Source organism: Lepidothrix coronata, unplaced genomic scaffold, assembly GCF_001604755.1.
Source record: "Lepidothrix coronata isolate B3197 unplaced genomic scaffold, Lepidothrix_coronata-1.0 Scaffold6, whole genome shotgun sequence".
NCBI lineage: Eukaryota > Metazoa > Chordata > Aves > Passeriformes > Pipridae > Lepidothrix > Lepidothrix coronata.
In genome coordinates, this window is record NW_016690186.1 from 3700189 (window position 1) to 3721691 (window position 21503).

Sequence of the window (21503 nt, forward strand, 5' to 3'; positions counted from 1 at the left end):
CAGATGAGGAGGTCAAACACCCATCCAGCACATGCTGTGTGGTGTGGATGTGACCAGTTTGAAATAAGGGGAGGTATTTCTAAGCTGTGTGGATGTGAGTCAGAAGGTACCATTTATATTCAGCAGCGCAGACCTTGGTCACTGTGAGTGCTTTTGCCCTCAGATGTTTGGCTCTGCTCTGCCACTTCAGAATGGTTGTCTTTCTTCTGTGTAGCCAAACCTTTGCTTTGGTTCATTTTTCTTTCTCTTGTTTTTCTCAATTACTTTTCTTTCCTTACTCTTACTTTTCTTAACTGTTTATTCCTTTTTTTCCCTCTTCCTCCTAATATTCTCATGTTTCCTCTCTACTCTGACAGAGCTGACCAGTACAAACTTGATGCTGTATTGGATCCCCTGGATGGAGATTAAAATGCAGGAACACAGAGTAAAAATCACATCTCACGTGTGCTGCTCGAATCAACATCCATGTGTGCACATGTCTGGTGTCTGTATTTTCATTTCCAGCTCTGCTAGAAGCCATTATTAACACTGCGAGGGAAAGCAGATGGCTTTCGAGGAGGTTTTAGCTATTAAGAAAAAAACTACAAAACAAAAAAAAACCCCAAAAAACAACAACAAAACAAAACAAACAAACCAAACAAAAAACCCCAACCCAACAGAAGAATTTTTAAACTTGGGAGTAAGATGGAGTCAGTTAATGCCATTTTTCCTATTCCCTCACTCCTGCTGTTCCGTCCCAACTATTACAATTTCTTTCAAATGTAATTGACAGAAACTTTCTGATTATTCCAAGTCCTTCTTCTTTATATAAGGACAATCAAGTTCCCTTTTCTAGGGCAGAAATGCTTAGTACTTGTATCAATCTTGCACTTAAAAACCTCTAACAGGCTTATCCTCTTCCACTTCTGCCTTTTACTAAAAGTGCCCCGAAAAGGACAGAATTACACAATAGCAAATGGCAGTACTGTTTTTACATAAGGTTCAGTGCACTCTTGCATTCATGTTCACTGATCATAACGTGAGCATGTTACTCAGTACTTTGCTTTTCTGAGCAGACATGAACATTAAACTCCTGAGGATTTCGTGGCCTTGAGGTTAGCAGCTTCTTGGGAGCAGAACAAAGCAGGGTATTAAAATAAATTTACAAGAATGCTGTATTTATGATCATGATTTAAACTTAACCACAAATCACAAAATAATTATCTGAATACTTTGTTTTCTCCAGAAGGTAATTAAAACATATCCTTTGTATGCATAGAAAAAGGAAATGTATGGAAGAGTTCCTAAGCATTCCATAGGCTGATACCCTCAGAAAGATGAGATGCAAAGTCATAGACTGTGCATGCAAAACCTGAGGCATGCTTCATGAATCTTTTGTCCCACTTGCACTTGTCCACTGAAAGCTCTTAGCTCCCACGTGTGCAAGTTAGGTGTGTATGGAAAAGCTTGGAGATAGGGATACTGAAACTGAAATGAGTCTTGCTAGACTTCAGTCACCTAAAAGATGTCTTAAGTTTAAGACAAGTGTCTAGGCTGCTTTGATAATTAATGACTTGAAACAGGTACTTCCGGAGGGCAATCTTATCCAAAGGGTAGTTGGCTAAGAGAGGTCAATAAATTAACTATATATAGAGAGAACAGTTAACTGTTAGCTGGACTTATGTGAAACAAAAGACTCTGTCATCAACTCTTCTGCATATGAACGGCTTTGTCAACCTGTGGTCTAACACATCCCTATTTTGTTCCCATTGTCTGCACACGATGTTTGGACAATAGTATATATAGATATATCTGAAGATTTATGTGAGTCATATGCGTCATGCTAACAACGTTAAGCAACATATGCACTTTCAAAGTCCTAGAATTTCTGAAATAATTATGTGTTTCACCCCAATATGGATAACTTCTTTGACTGCGGACCTGCCGGGGCTCAAGAACATGATTGCGAGTGGTATTGTCAGTTAAGATCGTTCTTCTGGGGGTTCTGATTCTGTGTTCTGCAACCTCAAGGCAGGATAAAACTTGATACTGCCTTCTGAGGAAAAAGCAGACACCAGCAATTTGGGGTGGGGTTGGATTTCTGAAATATTTTGTTTGCAAAAGGTACAGATATATACCTGTTGGAATTATAAAACACATAAAATATATTTACAGGTCTGTGCAATGGGAAAATTTTATTGTGGTAATGGACTGTGCTATTTTAGGCTTATTTTTATAATAACATTGCATTACATGAATTAGCATAGTGCAAATGCAACTGTGTTACTATGACAAAAGCTTTGTATCTCTGCAAGATAATATTCTACTTATGAACATATTCCATATGCACTATCTATCCTAATACTAGCAAGAAACCACTGCTCAGACTGTGTATGAGTGGTAGTGCAAGTAAATAAATCCAAAATATGGTAGAAATGCAGACTCTTTTAGGATAACTTGTAAAATTAATAAGAATTTAGCAGTAAAATATGACTGCAGAGCTGTTTGCCAGTTCACAAGCCTAAACCTTTGTGTTAGTACATGGGATTACTAATAGGGTAAGTGTAAACTAGGCCAGTGCTTTTAAATTAAATTAAATCTGTATGAATGGTCATCAGAACAAAATAAATTTACACCAGTCACACTCAGAGTGATTGATCTTAGATGCTGAAAAAATAAGCATTGTTAAGTGCTTTGTTTAACATGTTTGGTTTTTCCTCACAGTACAGTGCTGTGGATACAAATCCTTTATCTGTGTATATTATGCAGCCCATCTGGAACAAAATTATTAAGGTAAGAATTTTATTAAATAAAAACTTCACATGTTAATATAAGAATTTGTTTTAAATACATCATGTATTTTCATTTAAAAATATTGATTAATAAAGCTGAAATTAGGGCATCTGATAAAAGAAAACAAATGTTGCAGGATGTATACCTGTTTATCATGGCTGGGCTTCATGAACAAAGATTTGGGAAGGGCTCTACCCACGTGTTTATATGAGTATGTTATTTTGAGATCTTATTTTTTTTTAGAAAAAAAAGGTTTACTTATTTTTTTTCTGATTGCTATAGAAAAGGCATCCATTTCTTTTTTACATCTTTCATTATTACATCTTTCATTAAAGAGCTTTGCAGACATGAAGGGGTTTATTTACTACAAATTATTTTTGTGCAGCATATGCCGCCTAACAACAGCATGGCTTTATCTCTGTGCCGTGCATATGATTTTATGCAAGTGCTGTCTCATTTTCTCCCAAGGGTACTTGCTCGAGGGAGCAAGGCATTTCTTTAAGAAGCTGAAAATGAGAGCAGTTACCATGATAACCATAACGATTGGAAGATGCCATCTCTTGAATGCGTTATGATCTGCAGTTTCTAAAAATAAACTGCTCACAATTAGTTGTGCTGTTGTTGGCAAAAAAAAAAAAAAAAGCTCTTTATCTCAAATAAATATGAACTTTATTGACCTCCAAGAAAGCAATGATTTCGGCATCTGCCTTGTTACAGGAAATATTTAGATTGGAGCAGACTTGAAAATAAAGCTTCGTACTAACAAAAATGGATGTACGTGGTCAGAGTGCTGTTGGATCTACCATCTCTGGATTCTGCAATAAAGGTGTTTCTTATTCTTAATGCAGCAGGAAAATCATAGTCTCTCATTTATAATCTCAAGATAATTTAATGAAAAGTGTTTATATGTCCTAACTTAAGAATTAAAAACTAACCCAAACGTGTATGAGTAAAAAGCAATTCAAAGATGTGAACTGTACTCAGTAATTCAGTTCAGAGACTCTGTTTTCATTCCCATCATACTATTGAGGAAAACAATGAGGCAGAAAAACCCCTCCAGCACTCTGCAGTCTGGCACAGAAGATGAGCAGAGGCTTTACTGTGCACTTGCACTTTGGTTTAGGAAATCCATGGGTATTCATCTGCTCTCAGATTGAAGGGGGTGTATTGCAATGCAAAACTTCCTTTGGAGATAAGTTCTTCTAACGGTTGCAGCATTCTACGAGAGGAAAAGCAGCATTCTTGAATGTCCCCATGTAGTATAAGGTGATAGAACCCATAAAAAATGTGACCTCTAGATTTTTATAAACCTCGTTGAGTTTTAGATGAGCATGATTTAGTTCTCTTCTCTCTGAAGGAGAACCCAACCAGAGCGAAGGACTGAAAACCTGTTTCAAAAGTTGGGAGATCTGAGTATGGAACCAAAGACTGGGGTGGGTGCTGTCTGTACTTTGCCATTTGGTTTGAATACTGAAGATACAGCACTGAATTTTCTACCTTGCCTTCTGGTTCGAGAGTGTTACAGAATAATTCTCAGTGATGTGTTGCAAGGATTTAAAGGGAAACTATATTGCTTTCAGCTTTTGTAGAAGTAGTTATTCTAATGTTAGAAGATACTGCTATGTAGAATCAGAGTCCTGCAGAGGAGCTGGCAATGCACAGCAGCAGAAGAAAAGAGTATGTAATGGAGATTGCTCTTAGAGATAAAAATGAGAACTGGGAGGGCACCAAAATTGTTGCTATAATGGTTTTATTCCTGGCTAGATACTGAAACCAGATGTGGCAGTAACTGTTATTCCAAACTCAGTTCAAGAAAATTCTGCTCGTCTGAGCGCCAAAATACTATTTTCTCTTGGAGTGCAAGTACACCAGTGTTATCTTAATAAATTATATCTTAGTTTTAGGAGAAGCTTTGAATACTTTTTTTTTTTTTTTGGTAGCTTGTACCTATTGTAAGTATTATAGCTGATCTATGACTGTGCCCTAGACTATAATATCCTGTGATGTAGAAAACTCATGTTCATGGCAGTTTTTCCATGTTGTATGAAACTATAGTAACAACTATACGAATCATAGAACCATAGAATCATTTAGGTTGAAAATTACCTTTAAGATCATCGAGTCCAACTGTTAACCCAACACTGCCAATTCCACACTAAACCATGTCCCCAAGTGCCACATATGCATGTATTTTAAATATCTTCAGGGATGGTGAGTTCACCACTTCCCTGGTCATCCTGTTCCAATGCTCAACAACCTTTTTGGGGAAGAAATTTTACCTAATGTCCAACGTAACGTCCCCTCGTGTGGCTTGAGGCTGTTTCGTCATGTCCTATCACTTGTTACCTGGGAGAAGAGACCGACCCACACCTGCTACAACCTCCTTTCAGGCAGTTGTAGAGAGTGATAATGTCCCCCTTTGAGCTGCCTTTTCTCCAGATGGAACAACCCCAGCCCACTCAGCTGCTCTCCGTAGGACTTATGCTCCAGACTCTTCACCAACTCCATTGCCCTTCTCTGGACAGGCTCCAGCACCTCAATGCCCTTCTTGTACTGAGGAGCACAGAACTGAACACAGGATTCAAGGTGCAGCCTCACCAGTGCCGAGTACAGACCACTGCTCTGGTTCTGCTGGCTACACTACTGCTGATACAAGCCAGAATATGACACTAGGATATGACTCTACGTGTTATTTAAAACTATGCTGATTATGCAACTATAGGCATTTCATCTTCATTTAATTCAATGCTCCATGCATTTGCCTTTAATTGGGATTTGTATTTTATAATGAAGCACAATCTTGTGCTCTCCGATAAATAATGAGTAGTATTATTTAGCTATTACGCAAACTGAATATTCCTCCTGTATTTGTGTTCATAAGAAATCACATCTGTTCAGGACAATGAGAGGAAAAGGAGGAAATCCCAGTGGGATACATAGGTGTATGCCAGCTTCACTGAAATCAATTTAACTCCCCTCTGTTGCCTTTATGAACTTTGATTTTATCACTAGAATTGGGCAAGAGTAGAATTTTAGTAGTCTCAAGTGACTTAGTGAAGTTTGAACAGAACTTTATATAAATGTACTTTACCATTTATAATCCAAATAGTTGATATATTAAAGGATTTGCTGTTTGTATTAAGGCTTTTCGAATGAGTGGCTGTAGACCTGGTGGAACAGAAATCATTTAGTGTTTTGTGGAACTAAAAGTTTTTTAAAAGGTTTAAGCATACAAAAGTTTTGCCGGAGAACAGATGTGATTCTCCCTATGGTACCTTCAGTTGTATTAATCATGTAACACGTTGGTATATTAGAATTCTACTGTCTGTTAATTAGATAATAAAGTTTGCAATGTATCCTTCCATAAATTCAGACTCTATTTCTCCAAGGTGTGTAAGAAGTTAATCTTGAACACTCTGTGATTTTTTAAATTATGAAATAAGGTGATGCTAGTGTAAGGCCAACCAAAAGGATAAAGGGCATTAGATGTAACAAAAGGGATTTTGCAATTGGAAGACTTTCCAAATACCTAGACAGATTAGGTTCGGTAGGGATCAAAAGAACATGCTTAGGGGTTTAGCTGCAGGAGAGTCTGTTTTCCTGAGGACAGAACTCCTGTAACTGTTTTTCATGGTGTGTCTGTTAGCCAAAGGGATTGCAAGTATAACAACATCCTTTGAAGGTTTTCTTCTTAGAATACATGCTGTTTGCAAGAAAGTGGGTTAAAATAACTTCTTCATGTTTGCACTGTGAAAGCTGAAATTATTTTCTGTAATAATTTAATAATGACATTGTGACTGTTTAGAATAATGAACCTAATTAGAAAGCAGATGATTGTGGTGCCCCACTTGATTTAATAGTCAACAATTCTTATGAATTGTGCAGGAGAAGTCAGTCATTTTAAAACAATACGTTGGATGGCATCTGTATATCCACGTAAACGGTTCATCCATGGTGTCTTAACACACTATTTTGGTCCACAGTTCAGACTAAAAGAGACAAATCTAGAATTTTTTTAGTGTTTGTTGTTCATGTTTCATATAATTATGGTCATAGACATCAGATAAATTCCCCAGCAGGAGATTCATTTTCCTGCATCCTCAGGTAGCAAAATGGGGAGAACATGCTGCTGTTGCTGCACGCTGAGTGTGCAGTCAATATAAGAAAAGGGGACTGTGCGGTGAAGGGTTCTACCCTAGGTATTCTCCAAAAGGAACTTCAGGGGACATTTGCTGTCCCTTTTCTTAGAGGTTTAGATTTGGGCTTTTGAACGCTCAGGACTTTAGAAATGTTAATTTTATTTTTTTTTTTAGTGTAGTTGCATGCATTGCGTGATGTATTTTAAATACTATGAGAGCTGACATACAGTGTTTTAAAATTAGTGATAAAATCCTGGTGATAAAGAAAGAAACTTTCAGATATGATAGTTACTACTAATGCTATTACAGAAAACATCTAAAAAACATAACAGAAAAGTATTCAGGAATTTTAATCTGATTTTTTGAAAGTATACACTTTAGACTGTACCCTATCAGTTGCACAATTCCCCCTGAGTATTATAAATTGTTCTACAGTAGGAAAAGAGGATCTAGTCAGAATAATTAATCATTCACGCATTCAAATTTTAGGATAGAGGAAATGTAAAGGTGTATACAAATTCATATGTATTCATCTGTCTGTCCATCTAGCTAGTCCAGAAAAACTAACAAATAATTTTATTTCAAAACTGTTATTAGTATCTGAAATTATTTGACTTCCTATTCTTTATTATTGTCTTGTAATAATTTGTACTGTAAAAGTACTTTAGATATATTTTCAGTCCTTAGGCACTCCAAAGAATTTGATTATAAGCCTCCAGTATTTTTGTATTTTAAATATATTGATAGTGTGTTTGAGTGATGCTATTTGATACTTAGTGTTTCTGCAAGTATGTTCTGTCTAAAAATCATGTAGAAAGCTGTGTGTGCTATTTCAAAAAAATATGCTGGAGAAACTGTGTTACTTCGAAAGAGTGTTACCAAAAGGAATCCCTGTTGCAGTGTAAGGATCACCTTAAAGCTGCAGGGTGTGAATAGCTGAGAGTGGTTACTGGGACAAAGAATTAGAGGTTTAGGTGAAGGCAGAATCCTTTTCAGCACCCTACAAAGTAAAATCAATGAATGGAGTGTTTATAATTTATAAGTTAAGAAGGAGACCCAAGCAGCACATTACTGTCAAGAGAAGTAGGGAGCTGCTTGTAATGGAGAGATCTTCTGAATCTAAAAGTGTAATGCACTCGGGGTATGGTTTTGTTGATGTTTTGAGTTAGAAATTATTGACATATTTTAGAAGAGGAAATTTCCTTTTCATAGTGTGGGAATAGAATGCTAAAAAAACCCTACCACGTGGATGCTGAATTACCACACTGGGGTGCTGCAGTCTTCTTTCAGTTCTGATACAGATGATTGCAGGAAGTTTTCCTTGATGATTGGATAAATAAGGATAATGTACAACATAGGGAATACAATGTTTTAAAATGTCATTTTTGCTGCAGTCACAAAGATCAGGCAAAAGGATTGCATTTGAAAATAAATTTCAGAAATGAAAATGGTATTTTAATTTGAGAATGATGAAATATACACAAATCTGAACGTTGCTGATGCCATATAAAGGCTTCTTTCCTGATATAAAATATTTAATTAAAATAGGATGTACAGTTTTTCTGAAATTTTTTTCTTTCTTTTTTAACAGATAGTGCCTTTGTGGATTGCTCCCAACCTGTTAACATTCTCTGGATTTGTCATGATTTTATTTAATTATTTTCTAATATCTTTTTATGACTGGGACTACACTGCCTCAGGTAAAAATCCTCATGTTGTAATTTTTTAGAATTAGTGAGCTGCTTGTACTTCTGAATGTTGTAGGGAGGGATCAGACACTTGAATCTTCCACTCATTCCCTTCATTACACTCCATGAGCACAATAGGAGGATCTGACCTCACATATGGCCTTAAAAATTAAGAACATTTTATTGAAAAATATTATTTAATTTTATCCCTAAAATGGGTTTCAGCATATGCTGCTTGCAGCCTATGATAATATCTCATTTTATTTAAAGTTTATTCCAGGATTTAAATGCACAGACAAAAACCACCCAAATGTTCTTCATAAAGTTTTCATTGGTTTCACATTTCCTAATACCTAAATTGATGCCTCAACAAGTTATTTCTCAAAACTGCTTCTAGACAAAGAAGACATAGTTTCTAAATAAATGTTGCTTCAAATTGTGACTCTCTGTGTCCGAGTCTGTATTTGCTCTTCGTGGTAGACCAAGTCAGAAGCTTTTTGGCTGATTGCCTCTGAGTGTAGGGCATGTTTAGTTCTGGGCTTCTCAGACCAGCTGTTGGAGCCTACAAAAAGTAGTAAGCATCTTCTGTAAGGTGTTTAATATGTAAAACATCTATATATATATAAATATATAAAAAGCTTTAGTTTTCTTTAAATTAGACAATTTAGTGAAGGCAACAGTTTTATTTCCTGAAACAACTATGTTTTGCTGTCTTTAATTTTTTTTATGCCTGTGTTTAGATTCAAGAGGTACCCTTTGGTGTGGGCTGTTTGTACATTTATGGTAATAATTCTAGAGGCAGAGATACTTCTTAGCAGTTTTAGTTCGAAAGTAATCCTGTATGAGCATTATGTTTTCAGGGCCAGCTTGTTATATGTTGTGTGGCCTCATTCTTAAACACTTGGGGTTTTTTTATCAATGCAACTAATATTAAGTTCTGTAAGAAAAGAGCATCCAGAACAAATCTTTTTAATGGGATGATGTTATCTTGACAAATTCCCAGTAGATATACATGGAACTTGAAGATATTTGAAATTGGTGATTAAGTCTGTTGGAGTTGAGGCCTATATGTGTAGTTTGCAAGCCTCTTCTCGATTTCACATGAGAACAGTGCCCATCATTTCTCAATTGATTGAAAACATTCATGCAACCTAACAAGCCTTTTGAGTATCATATATCAATCCCATACCTAGGATCAGAAATAAAAGACTTAATTTCCTGGACAGCTGGTTTTCATTCAGATTTGCAACTAGGAGTCAGGAATTGCCATCTTTTCTTTCAGAATGGCAAAATGAGGCATTGAGAAAGGTAGTCAAGGCACTGCTTTAGGTGCTGGCAACTCCTGGCATCATTCAGGCAAGGACACCCCTCTGTATGCACGAATTCCCTGTGTTAGGTGCCAAATGCCAGAAATCTGAGAGGCATTTACAGTTGTTTAGTGCTAGTGTAGTACTTACTGGATGATGTTTAAGTTAAATAGAACAGTCTTTGGAAAAAGGATTGATTTCTTTAAAAGAACAACAATAACCTTGGGTTAATGCTATCAGCAGAGCAAGAACAGAACCCTGGGCTCTGTCCAATTCAACTTTCTTTTCCTTTTTCTCAAGGAAAAAAAAAAGGTGCTAATATTTGTCCTAGCTGAGGACAACAACTTCCTGTTCAGATCTGTACGGTAGAAGTACTACATAAACCCCAGGCTGGCACTAATAATCTTGCTTGAAAAATACCTTTTTTTTACTTCTAGATATTACATAAACATTAACTAATTTGTCAACGGATAGTCTTCCTGTGACCTGTAAAAATTTTTATCTCATTACTGTCATTGTTTTGTGCAATAATAGAGTAATTTCAGGACCAAAAAACCTTATCTTCTGTCCTCTACAGTGTAAACACATTTAAGCCTGCTCAATATGTCTTCAGTAGAGCTCAGTGATGCCTGAAGGTCAAAACCAAGTATTTCAATCTGTTTGATGCAGTAGGTTAGTCAGTGGCAACTTGTTTTTATACATATGCATATGTTGGTGGATTTCTTTGAGGTTAACCACTGTTACACTGACTTACTACTCCATTTCTTTCAGGTAGCAGTCCTGGACTTGTTCCCACCTGGGTGTGGCTCTTCAGTGCTTTTACCACTTTTTGTGCTTATGCTTTAGGTAAAGTACAGTGAAATAATTTACACATCTTATGTCTTTGTATAGTTTTATCTTCAAATTCACTAGTGTGGATTCTGAGATGAAGAGGCACTGTGGATAAATTACTAATCTCTTTCCAAAACAATTCTCTTAGATTAAAAAAAAAACAACCAAACACACATACACACAAAATTTATAAGACTGAAGAAAACCCCGAACAGCGTATGACATTATATATTAGAGGTTGATGATGAGGCTCTTACCCCTCGGTAAAGTTCAAATTATTTTAGAGGAACAGTGGAAATCATTATGTAGCAGCACTCAAAGAAGGATAGAATGGTTGGGATTGGAAGGGACCTTAAAGACCATCTATTTCCTTTCCCTCTGCCATGGGCAGGGACACCTTCCACTAGATCAGGTTGCTCAAAGCCCCATCCAACCTGGCTGTGAACACTTCCAGGCATGGGACATCCACAACTGCTCTGGGCAACTTGATCCAGTGTCTAACCACCTTCACCGCAAAGAATTTCTTCATAATGTTTAATCTAAACCTACCCTCTTTCTGTTTGAACCCATTTGCCTTTGTCCTGTTGTCCATACCCATGTAAAAAAATCCCACTCCAGCTCTCTTGTAGGACCCCCTTTAGGCACTGGAAGGCAGCTCTGAGGTCTCCCTGGAAGCTTTCTCTTCCCAAGGCTGTACAGCCCCAAGTCTCTCAGCCTGTCTTCATAGGAGTCATTGCTCTCTGATTTCATAAAAATCTTTGTTCCTTGATGTTGACATTCTGAGAAACTTCTTGATGCCAGCATTACCAGAGGGTGCTTTCAAGGACAAATGAAAAAAAAAGGGCAAAGCAGAGAAAAAGGAAACTGTTAGATACTTCAGTGCTTATGGTGTATGTCAGGAGAAATGGTGATGACACGTGTGATGACAGGGCTGAGCTTCTTATGGAGATGAAGTATGATTTTTTCTTTCCTCTTGCTGTTTTTCTCCTGTAACACCTACACCTCAATTTCGTATTCCATTTTTACTATTTTGTACCATGCCATGACTGTATTTTTAGGTATATTGCACCTTGCTGTGCAGTGGTGTGAAGACATAAACCTGAACTGATGCAGATCTGGGAGTGAGATCCACAATAGCATGGTGTTTTTGCTTTCTCTTCCAAACCTGTCTCATTCTGAACTAGTCTCTCCGCAATGTGGTGCAACAAAGTTAATTTTTGGGGGGCCCCAAGGTAGTATATTTATGTGGACTGCGCAGTGCAGTGTAAAAGGGGTCCAGGAAGGCTGAGCATACCTTAAGAAGGAAATCTTAAAGATACAGCAGCAGACCATCCCTGTGTGCTGAAAGATGAGCTGTTGGGTAAGAAGACTGGCCTGGCTGGATAGGGAGCTTTTTCTGGAACTCAGGAAAAAAAAATAGAGTTTATGACCTTGGGAAGAAGGGCAGGCAAGTCAGGAAGAGTACAAGGATGTCATTAGGTCATTTAGAGAGATTAGAAAGATGAAAGCTCAGCTAGAACTCAATGTGGCCACGGCTGTGAGAGATAATACAAAATGTTTTTATAAATACTTTAATAACAAAAAGAGGGCCAAGGAAAATCTCCATCCTTCATTGGATGTGAAGGGAAGTACTGTAACCAAGGGTGAGGAAAAGGCTGAGGTACTTGGTGCCTCAGTCTTTAACAGAAAGACTGGTCATCATCAGGGCAGCCAGTCCCCAGAGCTGGACAGGGATGGGGAGCAGAATAGACCCCCTGCAATCCAGGAGGAAGTAGTTAGTGAGGTGCTGTGCCACTTAGACACTCAGAAGTCTATGGGTTCAGATGGGATCCACCTGAGGGTGCTGAGGGAGCCAGTGGATGAGTTCACCAAGCCACTCTCCATCATTTATCATGCTTAATCAGGGAGGTCCCGGAAGACTGGAGGTGAGCCAATGTGGTGACCATCTGCAAGGAGTGTCAGAAGGAGGATCTGGCAAACTACAGGTCTGTCAGTCTGTCCTCAGAGCCAGGGAAAGTCATGGAGCAGATCATCTTAGTGCCATCTCTTAACACGTACAGGACAACCAGGGGCTCAGGCCCAGCCACCATAGCTTTAGGAAGGGTAAGTCCTACTTGACCAAGCTGATCTCTTTTTGTGACCAGATGACCAGCCTAGTGGATTAGGGAAAGGCTGAGGATGTTGTCTACCTGGAATTCAGTAAAGCCTTTGATACTGGCTCCCACAACATTTTTCTGGAGAAGTTGGCACCCTGTGGCTTGGTCAGGTGCACTCCTCATTGGGTTAAAAACTGTCCAGATGGCTGAGCCCAGAGAGTGACGGTGAATAGAGTTACATCCAGTTGGCAGCCAGTCACCAGTGGTGTTCCTCAGGGATCAGTATTGGGACCAGTCTTGTTTAATGTCTTTATCCAGAATCTGGATGAAGGGTTCAAGTTCAACCTCAGTCAATTTGCAGATGACATCAAGTTGGGTGGGAGTGTTGATCTGCTGGAGGGCAGGAAGGCTCTGCACAGGGATCTGGACAGGCTGGATCAATGGGCCGAGGGCAATGGCATGAGGTTTAACAAGGCCAAGTGCTGGGTCCTGCTCTTGGGTCACAACAACCCCACACAGCACTACAGGCTTGGGGAAAAGTGACTGGAAAGCTGTTTAGTGAAAAAGGACCTTGGGGTGCTGGTTGACAGCAGCTGAACATGAGCCAGCAGTGTGCCCAGGTGGCCAAGAAGGCCAATGGCATCCTGACTTGTATCAGCAATAGTGTGGCCAGCAGGACCAGGGAAGTGATTTTCTCCCTGTACTCAGCACTGGTGAGGCCGCACCTCTGAGTACTGCATCCGGCTCTGGGCCCCTCACTGCAAGAAAGACATTGAGGTGCTGGAGTGAGTCCAGAGAAGGGCAACAGAGCTGGAGCACAAGTCCTATGAGGAGTGGCTGAGGGAGCTGTGGGATTGTTTAGTCTGGAGAAGAGGAGGCTCAGGCTCTACAACTACCTGAAAGGAGTTTGTAGCCAGGTAGGGGTCAGCTTCTTCTCCCAGGCAACCAGTGACAGGAAAAGAGGAAATCGTCTCAAGCTGCACCAGGTTGGACACGAGGAAGAAATTTTACCCTGAAAGGATTGTTAAGCATTGGAATGGGTTGCCCAGGGAGGTGGTGGAGTAACCATCCCTGGAAGTGTTCAAGAAATTCCTGGATGCACCATATAGTGCTGTGGTTTAGTTGAGCTCGTAGTGTTTGGTCAAAAGTTGACTTGATCCTGGAATTCTTTTCCAACCTTAACGATTCTATTCTGTGATTCTAAATGTACACTCTCCTTGGAACTGTTTCTTGTAAGGCCATTGCAGAGTGTAGCCATATATTTGTGTGCCATACTTGAGACACTGAGGCTACAAACGGATGTGTTATAGATTAGTATGCTGCAGTGCTGTGCAAAGCACCTGTGCAAAGGTGCTGACCACTTTTGGAATCATACTCATGCGTATAGAGCCATCTTGATTGATCTGGGGGTATCCCCTTGTGGAGAAATCTCCCTCTGCATTGTAAATGCCTTGACATTTCTATTAAATTGGTGAGATCATGCCAAAATTATTTTTTTCTGGAATTTATTTGTATTTGTACCATAAAAAGCAATGGGACAACTGTCCCTTGAAGCTGACTACCAGTCAGATTTCCCTAGCTCTCTATAATAATTATCAGAAGCAGCAGTTTCTTTGCGAAAACCATTTTTGTGTAATTGTATAGAATTTAATGAAATGGCTATTGTTTCATAAATAGGAATTACATATTGGAGTTGTTACTGTATGACACCCCAGAAAGCTCATTGGAAGTTCAGCTTCCAAGATTCTTAATGTAGATGGTATTTGCCAGTGACGCCTCTAGTTCCTAATACTTGGAAGGCAAGGAATATGATGTTGACAGTCAAAGCTATAATGAACTAATGTATATGTAGATTTTTATGTCTGCTGTCCAAGCCACTTCATGAAATATTTAGTCTCAGATTTAATTCTTCATGGCCAAAGTTTTCCCTTTGGAAGACTGCAAAGAGCCATAATAACTAACCAAATATGCAGCTGTAATCTCTCTCAGCTTCTTTTTAATGACACAGTTTCTCTCTCCAAATGCTGTTCTTCCCCCCCGCCCCCTTTTTTAAGGTGGTTTGGTATCTTTCCCTTTCCATAAAATGGACTGCTATTTGCTGTTATTTTAAATTCCACTCTTTAAAAGTTATATAAAATTTAATAAAACTGAATATTTATGAACCTTTATGAGACAAAATCATAATACAAGAATTCTAAAGCAGTGGAAGTGTGGGACAGTGTATGTCCGCTATTGAATACACACCAGTGTGGGCATGAACAATTTTAAACTGAAACTTAAAACAAAATATTCTCAATCTCTTAAAAAGGTAATGAAACTACGTGGAAAATCTGATTAAAGATTTTTGAAAATCTGATTTTATCTATGTGTCATATAGTTCCTGTGTTTTTCTCCATGCCCATTATAATTAGAAATATTCTATTTTATGACACCACTGTAAGCCTCTTTTTAATAAAACTAAAGTTCTTGCAAAATGAAAACCCCTTCTTCTCTGTGATGTACATATTTTACTATCTAATGTCACTTTTGTGACAACTTAAAATAATTTATGAACAGAAAAATCTTCTAACGTTCTCATTTTTAAAGGTATTACCTGTGTAACTGAATTCTCTCTTATTTTGGATAGGTATTCTTGAAGTATAAAAGACTATAAACTGTTTAGGGTTGATAATATACTTATTTGCTAGTTAAATTTCAGAAATATTCTTTACTGGATGGAAGAATTTCTACAGTTACAGTAACACCATTCAATTAACCTCAAGCTTATATATAGTTTTCTTTCTGCACATTTCAGTAAGATGTTGAAAATTCAGTGGTAATGTTAATAGAGAAAGAAAGTGTCTCTAGAAAGGGGCAAGCTATATTTGAAATCCTCTTTGAGATATTTAATTTTAGAGTTGTGAGAACTGTCTCAAGAGATTTGTATTTGAGTGGAGGATATCTCACAGCTGTTTAGGTATTACAATAGAGAGACAGTCTAAAAACTGTACAAAATGAAATCCCATGTTTTCCCAGTTTAGGTCCCTAAAGTGTATTTACATTAAACAAAACTCAGAGTAATGACAAATAATCTGGTGAAGTAAGTAGCATATGATCTATAGCAGCTGTGGAGTCTTTGGTCTCACTCTGCCGAGTCGTATCTCTAGTCAGTTTTGCATTATTAATGCTATCAATAGCTAATAACTGCTTTACCTTCCAAGTAACATTAAAAAGGAAAAAAATCTCCATTTTATTTTGAGATTCAAGATAACAGTAAGTAATCTGTAAGGTTTGTTCTGCGTACTTTTTCCTAAGAGATTCATTCTGCGCCTTTACACTTAACTTTAAGAGGAAAATATTTTTCAGCAGCACAGTCTCAGAGAAGAGGCTAAGGGTATGGTTTGACAACACAACTAAGAAAGGTTACAACCACTAGATCCCCTTCCTCCTGCCTGCATTCACCACCCCTCTCTTGTGCTATCTCCCTTGGTTTTTGTACTATTCATAACACCAAATCTATTAGTGACACAGAAGAAAACATAATGTTTACTCTCTTTCCACCAGCTGAACAGGCTGCAGGTCTCCCTGTTCAACAGCAGTGAATTATCAGATCAACTCAAACCATATTGTCCAACTGCATCTTCAGAGTGAGATCCAGTGCAGTACTGGACCATCTTTCAAGCACTCAAGTATTAAAAGTGATCAATCAACGTGTAATGCACCTTAACTATAATGTATTTTTAGATTCATATAATAATACATTTTGCAAAAGACCTTGAAGATCGCTAAGTCCAACCATTAACCCAGCACTGCCAAGTCCACCACTAAACAATGTCCCCAGTCTACCTCACAAGTGGTCTGAAGGCTCAGAGGGTGCCCAACACCAACGGATGGGTGAGAAGCCCTATGGACACTTTTCAGCACTTGTAACTGATCGCAGGGTCTGACATTAAAGCATTTCAAGACCACTGGGGGCAAGTAATTCTGAATGTCTTTCTAAAGCTCATAAGACAGGTGGCATTAAAGCTTCAGAGCTGAGGGAAGGACAGAAAAATTTCTTGATAACTGAAACAAGTATTTTATGAGCAATCCTAATCGTTAGTATTGAGGAGGCTGTTGTGCTTCAGTCGTCATTGTAATTTTCTCATGCGTTATATATGGCAGTAGTGTGGTGTATGTGAAGAAAGTTACTCCTTTTGTTGTGCTCTAAATTTTCATTTCTTTTTCTTTCCCAATCCTTCTAGACTCCATAGATGGGAAACATGCTCGAAGGACTCAGTCCAGTACTCCTCTAGGAGAACTATTTGACCATGGACTGGATAGCTGGGCTACCTCCATTTTTGTGCTTTCCTTTTTTTCTGTCTGTTCCCGTGACAATGGGAAGACTGGAGTTTCTGTATATACAATGTATATATATTTAAGCATTGTCTTGTTTAACTTCATGTGTTCACACTGGGAGAAATATAACACAGGAGTTCTTTTTCTTCCTTGGGGATATGATATAAGCCAAGTGGTAAGTATTTATCATTTCTGTTTTCGTTTTATTTTTTTAAAATATATAATTGTTTTCATAATATTAAAGAAATAGAAAAATAGTGCTCAAGGCAAATATATTTGGCTGAGACCTTGAAATATGTAAAATTGCATAACCCTAAAAGTAATTCAGAAATATTTCCTGCATTTGCAGTGAAGGGATGCTCTTAAGCAAATTGTCAGCATCAGAGATTCATTGCCTTGCAGGAGAAAAAAGACTTGCAGCAAGCCTAGCAGCCAGATAGTGCCTGTGAGAATGTCGTTTAACTGCATTTGATTTGTGGTGTTAACAAAAATTATTTTGCTATCTGAAGCCGTAAGCAATTTCCCCCCCAACACTGGGTTCTGAGACATGATGTGAAGTAGTCCAAGTAGTATCTACTAATAGTAATTACGCAGTTATACACTGCTAGACCTTCTCAATTCTACCCTGTTTTACAACAAGTGTGGTGATGGAAACGACATTGTAACTATACAGAGAACATTAACTGTTGTAAAGTGAATTCTACCCTTGAAAAAAAGTCAGTCATATAATGGATGTCAAAAAGTCGTAGGGAATGACATTCAGTAACATGAATTATGTATCAGTCCACAGTCAGCCCCAGCTGAGATCTTGACTGGCTTACAGCCCTGTCTTGAGGTGGACCTCCTCAGAAACACGCCCAGGCCACCACAGTGAGTGGTGTCCACAGTACACAAATAAGTAGCAGGAGTAACAAGTTCGGTGCACTTCCAAGGGCCCAGCACTGGATTTTTGGGCTGGCTTATTTGTTTCTTACATAGCCAAGCTCTTGCAGACTGAAGAGCAGTCACAGTCTTCTGAGCTTCCTGTCACAGGCATGAGATGAAAGGTACAGCCAAATATACATAATTGAAAAGAAGTTTGACAAATACTCAAATATGCGTTTTAATGGAAATATAGTATTTGAATTAATGGCTGCAGATGTGTTGCTGTAAACATAATCAGAATCCAGTGGTTTGAGAACAACTCAGAGATGGTGGTCCAGCTGTGGTGCATCTGTGTCATCCCCTACGAAATAGGTTCTGGGAGAAGAAGTTGGCTCAGGATTAAGACATTAGGCAGCCAGCTGGTCTGCAAGTTTCAGCCATGTCTGTATAAGGCTTCTTGGTGAAGTTCTTCCAGCAGGAGAGAAATAGCTATGTTCAAACCAATTCCACTTGTTGTTCAGATGATCGGTGTATATGTGAATGTTTAGAAAGCTCTGCTGGATTGCTTCAGCATCCAAACCCTATTAGTGTTTAAATATGGGAATGGGTATCAAGTGGCAGAGAAGTATTGTTAACTGTGTCAGTGCTGGTAGTGACCTATGCCCCTGGCACTGCTTTTCCATCTGGGGAATAATGCTAATAACATTTCCCTGCCTGACAGATTTGTGGTGAGGCTGGATATCAGTAAAGTTTGTAAACTGCTTTGATTAACTGGGATGCAAGGTGCTAACAAGTGCTATTTCCTGTTTGCCTCTGATGCTGGATTGCTGTCCTGCACACTTGCTTTCTAATAACTTCTGTGATGATTTGGCTACGGTCAAAGTGATAAGCCTGTAACTGTCAGAATTTTTTTGATGCTATTTAGCACAGTCATCAACAGTGGTGGAAGACTGTACTATTGAAATCTCTGTATGTCAGTTTTCCCATCTGTAAAAAAAAGCTTTTGTAGTTTTGATTGCCTATGAACAAAGACAAAATAGAATTTGTAGGTTGAGGTAGTATTTTTCTATTAGTCCAAACTACATTTCACACACACCAGGAAGTATATAATGTGTTTTTTTCCCGGCTGTACTAACTAGTCTAGTAAAAGATCATAACTCTCCTAAAAAATTGCTCTTGTTTTGTAAACCAATTCAGCGAATTTTGTATGATGTGTGCACTATTAAAGGTAGCTCTTCGTCTCCAGTTACTTAGTGGAGAAGATACTGGGGACAATAGCAAATGGCTGATGATAAGTAAGAAAGGTAATGCTCCTCTTGCTTTTTTTTTTTTCCCCACTGCTTCTCTGCCGGATATTCCCACAGTCACGTTTAGAGGCAGAGAGTGTGGAAGCACTCCCAGGCTGCTTTCAGACTGATTCCCAGTACTTGGTTCACAATTTCCTTCATGGCATTCCTAGATGGATTGCTGCAGGAATGTGCCTCTCTGTTCTGTCTTCATTAATTTCACTGACAATGTGGTGCTATTGCATTGGCATGTCAGACACTCAGGTGGTCTAGTCCCCTGCTTCTGCTTTTAAATTTGATGGTAGCCAAAAACTTTGGGCTTCATTATCACCCCAAAACTCAAGAAATAAGAGTAGTTAGTATAAGTGTGCAAATAGATAACTGTTGACCTTAATGAAAACTGAATTGGCATGTGGCTCCCAGGACACTGCTGCTGAGTCAGCTCCACTCTATATAAACACAGACAGCCCACTCACATGCTCTGCCTTAAATGTGGTATAAAAAGAGCTGCTGTTCCTCGTGAAAAAATACCTCATTATGAATAGAGAAATTTGTGGGACTTACACAGATCACATTTTTCTGTGACTTGATGACTCATCACAACTGGTAACCCAATTACTCTATCTGGGCTGTAATTGGCACTCCAATTAGCTTTGATTACAGCAGACAGCCATTTACAGGAGGCTGTGGTTTGTAAACTTGAAAACTGGCTGTAATGTGTCTGAGAGATGCTTGGTCAGAGGACTGTTACGTTTTTTGATCCAGAATCAAGGAGGAGGCATCTGCAGCAGGGAAAACCCTTACCCTCTCGCCTCTCTCCAGCACAGGGAGCTATCTTGTGCTGACTCCTGAGTGAGCAGAAAAAGATGCAGGGAGAAGAGCCTCGGTACCATAGCCTCCAGACAATTTTCATACACTTTTGAGTAAGCACACCTATTGGAAACCCCAAGAATTATGGTCTGAAGAAAAGGCTGAAAAATAAACCTCTGCTATAATCTGTGAGAAATTCTCTTGGATACATCTTGTGAAGACAAAGACTTTTGTTTTTCTCACAAGCCCAACTAAAAAAAGTTAATATCTGCAAATTAAGTTTCTTGGACAAAAAAAAGGCAAAACTTCCCTGGGAAATTAAAACTTCAGGCTTCTTGCCATATGTTAATTTTCACAGACATCTTCTTGATTAAAAAAAAAAAAAAATCTATTTTGCTCCTGAAAAATTTAATATTCCCCTAATGAAATACTCCTCTAATCCTGCTGTTGCTTTTCCTAAGCCACTGCAGTGAATTCATAGTAGGGGAACAAAATACTCATTTTTCCTTAATATGATGTAATGATACTTCTGCTTCCATTGGTGCTGCCTTAAGTGTAACAGGAAGTGGCCTTTATGTTCTTAAATAAAAGTTTAAAAGTAAAAAGAAAAGCTGCATGAGAGCTGGACTGACTCAGACGATTCCACTCTCCTTCCTCTCCCTCTCCCCAGCTATGAGGCCAAGCTTAAAAGTAGCACAAGCAGCAAAATGTGAAAGGCAACAGGCAGTTCTCACTGTCCCAGCCTTTGCCCTGTAAGGAGAGGATGACCAGAAATCCTCTATATGTGGGTTTATGCCTGAAGGGATGAGTGCTTGGACCATGAGCCCCAGGTTTTCAGTTTAAGATGCTTTCACAGCTGCTTCTGCCAGAGGACTTTGGACAGTACCACGTAGTCTAAGGGAGAACACCCTGCCTGCCTTGGAACTCTGAATAAATGAAATCCATGATGCAGACAGCAACTGAAACATTGTAGAACTTCCTTTCCTTCTTCCTTTGAGTCAAAGCAGGGGAAGGCTTTTTGTTGGGATGCCCTATACCAGGGGTTTTTTGACAAGCTTTTTACAAAACTCATGCTGAAATATGTTTCATATGACCTATTCTTGGGATGTACTGTGGCAGCCAGCATTTTAGGAACTGGCAAAGAAATCCCAAGCAATGCAAGTGCACGTCACATCTTGAAAAAATTTCTACCTTTTCTGAGGGGCAAAAAAAGTTATCTATTAAAAAGCAAAATAAAGACGCAAATATCTTGTTCTTTGGTCACATTACTAGGATTCACAATTTAATTTTAGTTAAAAAGATATTCACTTTCACAGTTTTTCAAATTTGAAGTGTCTGTGGAAAGCATAGTCTTACTTGTGATAAAATATTATTATTATTTGGTTCCAAAGGT

At 38.5% G+C, this 21503-nt stretch overlaps 1 protein-coding gene across 2 annotated transcripts in view; it reads left to right on the plus strand.

The window, feature by feature from the left end:
* LOC108505606 (ethanolaminephosphotransferase 1-like) overlaps positions 1-21503 on the plus strand; it is a 56919-nt gene that overhangs the window by 11183 nt on the left and 24233 nt on the right. For both annotated transcript variants that reach the window (XM_017831798.1, XM_017831805.1), the window contains exons 2-5: positions 2704-2772; positions 8503-8611; positions 10678-10752; positions 17057-17325. In XM_017831798.1, coding sequence (XP_017687287.1) covers positions 2704-2772; positions 8503-8611; positions 10678-10752; positions 17057-17325 — 522 coding nt within the window. The remainder of the gene's footprint in view (positions 1-2703; positions 2773-8502; positions 8612-10677; positions 10753-17056; positions 17326-21503) is intronic.